The sequence below is a fragment of the Podarcis melisellensis genome (genome assembly GCF_964234715.1).
Source record: "Podarcis melisellensis genome assembly, chromosome: 16".
Classification (NCBI taxonomy): domain Eukaryota; kingdom Metazoa; phylum Chordata; class Lepidosauria; order Squamata; family Lacertidae; genus Podarcis; species Podarcis melisellensis.
Window position 1 is genome coordinate 30,154,248 of NC_138533.1, and position 10,541 is coordinate 30,164,788.

The 10,541-nt window shown below is 47.3% G+C and overlaps 1 protein-coding gene across 1 annotated transcript in view; it reads left to right on the plus strand.

Annotated features, from left to right (window-relative positions):
- COMT (catechol-O-methyltransferase) overlaps window positions 1–6,557 on the plus strand; it is a 33,275-nt gene extending 26,718 nt beyond the window's left edge. The window contains exons 3-5 of the mRNA XM_081893490.1: window positions 884–1,077; window positions 5,016–5,147; window positions 6,345–6,557. Of these exons, the coding sequence (XP_081749616.1) occupies window positions 884–1,077; window positions 5,016–5,147; window positions 6,345–6,524 (506 nt within the window). The 3' untranslated portion in view covers window positions 6,525–6,557. The remainder of the gene's footprint in view (window positions 1–883; window positions 1,078–5,015; window positions 5,148–6,344) is intronic.
- The last annotated feature ends 3,984 nt before the right edge of the window (window positions 6,558–10,541 follow it).

The window sequence follows — 10,541 nt, forward strand, 5'->3', positions numbered from 1 at the left end:
GTCCTTTTACCCTTTACAGGGGAAGGGGAGCCCCAGTTCATTTTGAGTACGTAGCAGTGCCCCTGGGCATGGATAAAAGAAGCTGGTGAATGCATTGATGCAGGGGATGAAGGAATGCAGTGTATATTTATGTGAATGGATGGGGTTTTTGTTAATGAATGGGACTGATAGGGGATATGAATGGAGGGTGTTGTTGTGATGGGAAAGACAGAGAGAGGGGAGGAGTGACTTTGGCCCCACCTACCAACTGCATGCATCCCTAAATAGCCCTTTCAAGAGGTGAGGATACATGTCAGGATTTGGCTCATGGCAAGGAAAATATTCTCCCTCTCAGTACCCAGAACAGTTCTGTATTACCTGCCTTGCCTCCTGGTAAGATGTGCACAATTCGGTATCGAGCTATGGTCATCGCAGATTGAAAATTTCAATCAGAATGTAACCTAAAAATTTTAGGATATGGCATTTCTGTTCTAAACATCAACAAGTCAAACTCAGACAAATGAAACAGATATAACAACCGACAACAAAAACTCCAATGCATTCTGTTCTTAAACAATATTAAACACTTGTTAATAAAGCATAAAGTTGTACATTGTCCTGTCCGTTTCTCATCCCAGTGCCTCCATTTTCAAAGAGAAGCACTGCCTGTTTCCCCCCTCTCTCAGTTTCTCACTGTCTTAGTCAATTTCACTGGGTATACCATGTCCCAAATTCTCAATAGCTATTCAGTGGTAAATCTATACATATGATCTTGCTCCCAGGCACCGTCTCAGAAAATTTAGAAAAAAGAAAAAAAGGCAGTTTTTAGGGCTCTTCTGTCAACTAATCAGGTCTCCAGGCCTATTAATCGAGCCCTGCTAAAGTCAACACCCTCCTTTTCCAGGTGTGATCCTAGATAAGGTCGTCGAAGAGGCGGATCCTACCATCGCTTTGGAATTTGGAACGTACGTAGGCTACTCGGCCATCAGGATCGCTCGCCTTTTGAAACCAAACGCCCGTCTTCTTACCATCGAATTCAACCCCGAGTTTGCCTCCATTGCCAGAGAGATCATCGAAATTGCTGGACTCAGCGAGAAGGTACTATCCGGCACACAGAGAGCTCCGAAATGTTTGTCAGCAGCAAATGGATGGTGGTCGCGGCTCTCTGAGAGAGTCATTGTTTTTAATTCCGTTGAATTGTGGAGATGGGAGGGGGCCCATCAAAGATCATCTGGTCCAAGTCCCTCCCAAGGCATCCTTGATAGGTGGCAACGCTCTGGGGCATTGTGGGAAATTTAGATGGCAGACCTCCACACCAGCCGTGCTGCTGGAAATTAAAATGTCAGGCCCAGTGCTCATTGGATTGGAAATCAGGGCATCTGTCCATCAGTCCTGGTAGCCCTGCCTAAGGATGTGGGTGGATGCCAGGCCAGAATGAGGTAGGAAAAGGAAGATGCAAACTATACACTTGAAACATATCCGACACACATTTAAAGCACGATTTCTGCACTATGGTTACCAGATTTTTTTTCAATGAATCCATGGACACTTTTTGTGTGTGTGTGAAGCTGAGTAGCAACAGGGAGTCAGTAGTGGGGATGTTGAGGCAAAAGACCCTGGGCCCAAGCACACATGCATATTGTATGAAGGTGCAAAGCCCTTCTTTCGCACCCTGTGAAACACAAATGCCCAGAGTTTTTTTAAAGGCTGGGCAACGACGAACCGCCCACCCCTGACTTCTGAGCCCTCCCTGATCTCCTTCCTCCTTCCCCCTTTGTTTTGACAGATCAGGGGAGGCTCAGGAGTCACGGGCAGGTGGCCGTTGCCCAGGAGAGGCCAGCCTGGTAGTGCAGTTGGCTCTGGCTGGCTACAGGAGCTGCTTGCTGCTGTGGCGAAAAATGGTGGGCGCCGGAGCAGCGGGCAGCGAGCAGCTCCTAAAGCCAGCCAGAGCCAACTGCACTACCAGGCTGGCTCCGGGCTGCTGAGGCTGCCACGTTTCCCGGGGACAGATTTGCAAATCTCCAGGAACTGGGGACATCTGGTAACCCTATCTTAGACTACATATCCGTTTTGCTGCTGAAATGGAGCGCACACTCTGTTTTGTGATCAAGGATGGCGAAACTGTAGCTCTCCAGATCTTTGGTGGACTACGGCTCCCATCGTTCCTGGCCATTGGCCATGCTGGCCAGGGCTGATGGGAGTTGTAGTCCACCACTTCTGAAGAGCCACAGGTTCCCCATCCCTGCAGATGATTGGGGCAGATCTGGGTTTGACTGGGGGGTAGTTTGGCCCTGAGTGACCCTTGACCAAGCTGAGTTGTTGGGAAAGGCCTTGTTCTTTATTATTTTGCCCTTACAGAAGAAACAATTGCAGCCTCATAAGGGACCGGGTGGCGCTGTGGGTTAAAGCCTCAGCACCTAGGGCTTGCCAATCGAAAGGTCGGCGGTTCGAATCCCCGCGGCGGGGTGCGCTCCCGTTGCTCGGTCCCAGCGCCTGCCAACCTAGCAGTTCGAAAGCACCCCCGGGTGCAAGTAGATAAATAGGGACCGCTTACCAGCGGGAAGGTAAACGGCATTTCCGTGTGCAGCTCTGGCTCGCCAGAGCAGCGATGTCACGCTGGCCACGTGACCCGGAAGTGTCTCCGGACAGCGCTGGCCCCTGGCCTCTTAAGTGAGATGGGCGCACAACCCCAGAGTCTGTCAAGACTGGCCCGTAGGGGCAGGGGTACCTTTACCTTTTTAAACTTTCCCGGATCATAAGCCAAGCGAATCACTACTTCCCACCAGAGACTTCCCTTGCCACTGGCAGAAGTGTTAACATTCCCTTGAACAGGAGCAAAGGTCATCTACTTTATAACTACACAGAGAGAAAACCAAGCCAGCTTATTATGCGCACACAAAACCCAAGTGACCCCCCCCCCAAGTCGTATTTGACCGAAGCATTTTTTGTTGTTTATAGCAGGGCAATTCAACTGCGCGCAATGGGACTGATAGGGCAGAAGGCAGGGAGACCAACAGTAGGTGGCGCTGCAGGCAATGACAAGCAGAGCCAACCAATTCTAGTTTTGTCCCTGCTGAGTTCTGCAAGGGGTAACACTGAGACGAAGGAGGAAGAAGCTGACAGAGGCATCGCTCCAACTTACTCCTCTTGGATTCGTTGTAAATAAGGGGGCAGGTGCATGGGGGCTGGTTGAGGGCAGTGCCCCCTAATAAACCAGCCTCTACTGCAATGGTTTCCAAACTTTTTCAGGCCACTGCCCTTTTGCTTCATAAACTCATCCCCAGTGCCTCCTGAAAGAGCGTCTCCACCCCCTCATTCTGCCTGGACACTGAGGTCCAGCTCCGAGGGCCTTCTGGCAGTTCCCTCACTGTGAGAAGCGAGGGCCTTCTCGGTAGTGGCACCCGCCCTGTGGAACGCCCTCCCCTCAGATGTCAAGGAAATAAGCAACTATCTGACTTTTAGAAGATATCTGAAGGCAGCCCTTTTAGGGAAGCTTTTAATGTTTGATGTTTTATTGTGTTTTTAATATCCTGTTGGAAGCCACCCAGAGTGGCTGGGGAAGCCTGCCCAGATGGGTGGGGTCTAAGTAATAAATTGTTGTTGTTCCCCATAAAAAGCATTCTTCAGAACAGCGGTTTGCACAATCCGCTATGGAAGATAATAGCACAGTAAGTTTCAAAACAGTAGCAATCAATTGCACATTTATTCAAGGTCCAATTAAAATGATTTAGTTTAATTTTCAGCTGTGGACCACCCACTTTGGCCCTCCTGCTTTCAACGTCTAAAGCATATCACCATCATCATTACTAATTTATTAGTTGGTTTACTTCCGAAAGTGACTCAAACAAGCCGCTAAAATAGTTACTCTATGCAAATCAACCACAACTACTTGAAACTCTTCAAATGAAGAGCTGACTATTGCTATTATTGTAATAATTTCTTAGTTGCTTTACTGACAACAAATGACTCAAACGAGCCACTGAAATGTTTATAAAGTATGCCAATAAAAGGCTGGTCTTTCATAACCTACCCCTCTAAAAACAACCACAAGTGCTCAAAACCCTACCAGTTATGAGCTAAAAGAAAAGTTTTTGCTTGGTGTCTAAAATAGATAAAAGGTGGCCCCAGGTGAGTCAGCCTTGGGGAGAGCATTCCGCAGTCTATCCATAGCATACAATCTTGGTTCTGTATCTGGGACTGGCTCTGGGGCCTGGGGCAAAGTGGCCTCTTGTGAGCCTCCTCTTCTCTTGGTGGGACCTGGCGGGCTTACCTGGCGTTGGCGAGAGAACGGCACCATTTTAACTCACACTAGCTGCCCTTTTTGTGGGATGCGGGTGACACTGTGGGTTAAACCACAGAGCCTAGGGCTTCCTGATCAGGAGGTCGGCGGTTCAAATCCCCATGACGGGCTGAGCTCCCGTTGCTCGTCAAAGTGCAAGTAGATAAATAGGTACCACTCCGGCGGGAAGGTAAACGGCATTTCCGTGCGCTGCTCTGGTTCGCCAGAAGCAGCTTAGTCATGCTGGCCACATGACCCGGAAGCTGTACGCCGGCTCCCTTGGCCAATAAAGCGAGATGAGCGCCGCAACCCCAGAGTAGGTCACGACTGGACCTAATGGTCAGGGGCCCCTTTACCTTTTTAGCTGCTCTTTTGATGTCTCATATTGCCCAGAGAGACACTGCCTAGGGCAGGCTTCCTCAAACTCAGCCCTCCAGATGTTTTTGGACTACAACCCCCATGATCCGTAGCTAGCAGGGCCAGTGGTCAGGGATGATGGGAACTGTAGCCTAAAAACATCTGGAGGGCCTAGTTTGAGGAAGCCTGGCCTAGGGGCACTGTGGAAAATTTAAAATGGCCGCTCGACCCAGCCACTAGATGCTGCTCACAGTACCAGGTCAGGGAGGAGGGATTAAAGGGGGCTCCAGGAGAGACGTCAGCAATGCCCCCCCAAGTGCAGTGAGACCCCAAAAGCTGCCCAAGGAAGGCGGGTACTGATGCCGAACCTCTCTGTAACACAACTCTTCTTTGCTTTCAGATCACAATCATCGAGGGCCATTCTCAGGACATCATCCCACAGCTGAGGGAAAAATATCAGGTGGACAAGGTCGATTTTGTCTTTCTGGACCACTGGAAAGAAAGATACTGTCCCGACACCATCCTCCTCGAAGTAAGTTGGAGCGATGCCTCCCTGGAAATTAAGAGATTCCATATTCCCGGTGTGGACCACATGCAGCGGTCTGAACTCTTATGCGGCCTAGAGCCTGCTAGATTTTGTCTTTCATTTTGGTCTTCCGAAAGACCAAAGGCGATGGGAGTTCAGAGCACCTGGAGTCAAAAACATCTGGACATCACTAGCTTGGGGAGGGCTGAGTTAGACTGCCTTGCATCCTTTGAGAGGGAGAAGATAGCTGCTTGCTAGCTAGGGGCCTTGCATTCATTTTTTAAGCAGTCCCATTTGTTTTAGCTATGAAAACAAATGGGAATTCAAATGAACGAGTTCCAAATGAAAATTACCTTTGTTTTTCATTGGTTTCTATGGTGATGAAAACAGTGAGAGAGTTTGAAGCAGGCGTAAAGGGCACAACAATATTTTAGGAAGACACCAGGGGTGGAGGGTGTGGGAGAACAGTAAAACTGACGGAGCTAAAAATGGGGTCCACAAAATGGGGTCCTGCCTGCACCCAGCCAAGGGAAGGTAGTATCATCACAGAATGCCTAGAAAACACAGAAGTTAGAGGCAACAGAAGTCTGGCCAGGTCTCCCATTCAAGCCATAAAGCAAACAACAAATGGAAGTAATGCAAAAAGTACAGTTCAAGCCAGTGTAGAAACAAAACAAACTCGCCCAGCCCACTTCCAAACTTCCACATCTCCACTTCCAACCATATTAGAGAAGAGATGGAAAGAAGATGAAGCCCCTCCCAGAGAAGAATGGCAGATCAAGTTGATGGATTATGCCGAAATGGCAGAAATGATAGAAAGAATCAGAAGTCAGGAAGACCAATATCTTAATAAGGAATGGGGGAAATTTATAACTTATCTTAAAGACCATTGCAAACAGTTAAAATCATTAGTAGGATTGGAATATCGCTTGTAGTTTAATGGTGAATTTTGGACACAATGGAGAGGTAAAAGATTTGGGTTAGTATAAAAGATGCGGGAGGAAATGATTGACAATAGGACCCACAAAGGGGAGGAGGGAAGTCCAAGAGATTCCTTGGAATCTCGTTTTTATGTCGTAGATCTTCCGAACATCTCCTTGAAGAACTTCTGGGATTCTTCAAAATGAAGTAAAGACCTCCCTTAGAGTGGTAGGACCACTCTCAAGAGAGAGCTAATCGTCTATCGCCTGTCTCTTTTCTCAGGAATGTGGCTACCTAAGGAAGGGCTCCATCCTTCTGGCGGACAACATCGTCTACCCAGGGGCTCCAGATTTCGTCAAGTACATCCGTAGCCACAAAAGCTTTGATTGCACTAACTACCCCTCTCACCTGGAGTACATGAAAGTGGAGGACGCAATGGAAAAGGCCGTTTACATGGGATGAGAGTGAGAGTATTAAAACCTTAGTGTCGAGCCACTGCTTGTATGTGTGAGCACACACCGTAGTCCTGTCTGTGGGTCTAGCTTTCTGTAGTTTTGGGCTTGTGGCTAAAGCGAATTTGTCACAGTAGAAGAAGTTGCAAAGAAGGCAAGTCAGCAGGAGAACAAGGGAGCTTCTGTTATGGTCAACTGAGACCCACTGAAATGAATGAACATGGCCAACCTAGGGTCATTGATTTCAGTGGGTATACCCAGAGTAGACCCTAGCAGGATACTACCCCTTGTGTATAAATAGGCTAGGCAGTTAAGGATCTATCCAGAGGTGATGGGCAATTTTGTTACATTTCCATTGTAGTGAATGACTATTTTCATTGATGGACCGCACCTACAGTGGTACCTCACAAGACGAATGCCTCGCAAGACGAAAAACGTGCAAGACGAAAGAGTTTTCCGGTTTTTGAGTCGTTCCACAAGACGAATTTCCCTATGGGCTTGCTTCGCAAGACGAAACGTCTTGCGAGTTCTTGCGAGTTTGTTTCCTTTTTCTTAAAGCCACTAAGCCGTTAATAGTCGCAAAGCCGTTAATAGCCGCTAAGCTGCTAAGCCGCTAATAGCCGTGCTTCACAAGACAAAAAAACCGCAAGACGAAGAGACTCGCGGAACGGATTAATTTCGTCTTGCGAGGCACCACTGTATTGGATTTTCTGCTTTTTACCCAACAATGCCAAAGCCCAGTGGCTCGCTTTGTGTTTCTCAGCCAAACAAGACCAAATTGCCTTTGGAGACAGACATAAAAGGGGCATTTCTGGAAAAAAAAATGGGGGAAAGCAATGGGGGGACCCATCTTCTTCTTTCGCAGCGGCCAGAAGCGACATGAGAATTGCAAATTGGGAGCCAGAGTCTGTTCCATAGGAAGCAGCAGGGGCTGGATGTGGTCGTGACAAGACTAGTCATTGTGCTGCAAGCCATATATGCACAGTGCAATTTAAGCTTACACAAAACCTGCCCCTGCTGGTTTTGGAAAGGAGAAATGGGAGCCCCTTCTGTCACTTTAGTCGCCTTCCAACATGTGGAAGGCAATTTCTCCCTCCTTCCCATTTTGGAACCCTGGGTTCGAGAACAGGCTAGGAGTCTCAACAGAAAACGTTCTCAGCTTCACCTGGTCACATCCCACAAGTTGTGGGGGGGCTGACTGAAAGAGCAGCGGAAGGTAGGTCAGAGCACTTGTACTCGGCCCCGCTCCCTCCCTCCCGGAAACCCTACTGGGTTCCTACTGCCTGACAAGAGCTTCTTCCTCTAAAGCCTTCAGAATGTGGATAGACAAGCAAGCAGGTGCAACCTGGCAACCTGGAAGGTGTACTTTGGCAGGTCCAGTGGTTCAGCAAATCCACACTTTTACTGAACCATTGGAAGCCTCAAAACGCAGCTCTCTTCGAAAATCCAGTCTTCTCTGCATTTTTACACCAACCAAAAATAGCATAAGATAGATAAGATAAAACTTTATTCGCATTAGCCAATGGCCATAGCAACAGTAAAACACTACAGTATACGCAGAAAAGGAAATTTGGTATAAGAGCACAATTTAAAGTCCTGAATCAGGTCGTCAGTTAGTGTCCCTTATTCTGATTGCCCCTGCTATGAACCTAGCAACCTTTGTTGTTATCTGCTCATTTTGATCTGATAGAAGAAAGGACATTGTGACAGTGGTTGAGCGCCCTGGGATGGATAGTACGAGTGGGGTGATGATCTCGTTCCTCAGGTCTTTGTAGAGAGTACAAGACAGGAGGACGTGTGCCGCTGTTTCGGTGCTGCCATCTCCACAGGGGCAAAGACGTTTCTCAGGCAAGATCTTTTGGAATCGACCCTCAAATACCGCAGATGGCAAAACACCCAGTCTTGCAAGTGTAAAAGCACATCTGTATTTTGTGATGAGAAGTTTGTCAAAAATAGCATATATTCAGCAAGCGTGTGTGCAAAAATGGGTACATTAATGAAAAGAACGTTGACAAATATGTAATGTTACAGAAAGTGTGTCATAGAAGAAATGGGCACAAATAAGCACATCTCCGCACGCTTTTATTAAGAGCTTCTCCCCTCCCTATTACATGATTGCTGAGGGTTCACCCTCCTGCTCGTGGTTTTCTCATTTACCCTGAAACTGCCTGTTGCTTATCAGTTTTAAAAGTCAAAAAGAGTGTTGGTTTCTTAGGTTGAAGATATACCACTAAGCATATACCAATTGGGGCCGCGTACACTGTTGTTGTCCCCACCCTCCTGAACAGGTTTTTGAGGGAATTTGGACAAAATTACCTCCCCTGTGTTCCCATTAGTGCATGGATGGGGGATCTGGTGGTCTTCCGAACGGTGTCGGGACCTCCCAGCTCCCACCAGTCCCAGCCAGCATGCCCAATGGTCAGAGAAGATGGGAGTTGCAGCCCAGCGACATCTGAGGAGAGGTTATACTGCTGCCTTGTAAACAGATTAAATGAAAAAATAAATGCTTGGATTTATGGTGGGTCCTTCATCTGAACTGATTGACGATGACCTTCAGGGTCCCTTCCAACTGTCTTTGATTCTATGAATTCTTACAACGTTGTAGTAATTGCAGAAAGAAAAGCCGCTTCTTTCTACTAAAGGCCCAGAATGTGCAGGTGACAAAGACCCTGATGGAGGTGTAGCTGTTCTTCACTTTTATCTCTTTGGGCATTGCTTGTAAACCAAGGGAATCCTTCCGGAATGATCCGTGGGAAATTCATGTTGCTGCGGTTGATAGCCGTGCTCCCATTGGTTGAGCTGTCGTTTGTGTTCTGCACTGTAAAATTGCTGAGTGATTTCCTCACTTTCCAAGGTGAGAGGGACCAATGCAGAGAGAGTGATGATGTATCTCCTCAAAGCTTTCAATAAATCCCCTGGCTGTGTACTCCCTGTTGCAGGTCCCAAAGGGCGTATATAATTCAGATTTACAAATAAAAAATAGATTTACCCACCCACCCAAAGAGAACCATTTGTGTAATTTGCCATTCTTGCATCACTCATGCCTGTACTCTTTTATAAATTCTCGACGTTATTGCAGACTCTCTTATATATCGCGCACTTGTTTCATTTCTTTCCGTGCTGCCTTTAAAGATGCACTTATCCCTGAGAGTGTACACACACACATACACACACACACACACACACACAGAGTAGTAACGACTGGTACATAATAAATGGACTAAAATTTATAAGCAAGAAGAAGAACAGCCACTGAGGGGGGAGGGAACCCCATAATTGGTTAAGAATTAAAACCCTGACAATTTTTTAAAAAATTATTTGCCAATCACTGAAAAGATAGCAGGTGGGACCAGGTGAGCATTCCTTGGGGGAAGAATTCCCTAGATGGGGTGCTAGCAACCAAGGGGGCCTATAACGATTATCAGAACAGGAGTCGCCAGCCTTTCGGGGCCTGTGGGGAAACGAGGATTTTTGAGAAGATGCTGGAGTCGCTGCTCAGAAGATGGCTGCCATGGAGGTGTGGCATAACTACATAATGGCTGCTATCAGGTGTGTGGCAAAAGGCAAAATGGCTGCCATATTAAAAGCAGCAGAAAAAGAGGACCACAAAACATACCTCCACCAGTGTAGACAAGACACATCTACAGTACATAAGCATATGGCTGCATTTGCTTACGCTGAAAAGCTCTTTGCTCCTCCTGTTCCGAACAGGAGGAAGAGTGGGTGTCCAGTCCAAGCATCCGGCAAAATCAGATACAGTCATACCTTGGGTTACAGCCACTTCAGGTTGCGTTTTTTCGGGTTATGCACCCACCGAAACCTGGAAGTACTGGAACAGGTTACTTCTGGGTTTTGGCTGTCACGCATGCGCAGAAGTGCCAAATTGCAACCTGCATGTGCGCAGACGTGCCATTGCGGGTTGCAAACGTGCATCCCACATGGATCACGTTCACTGGGTTTATTTATTTATATTGATTTGTATGTGCACACACAGACAATAATTATTATCTCATATTAAAAATTGGGA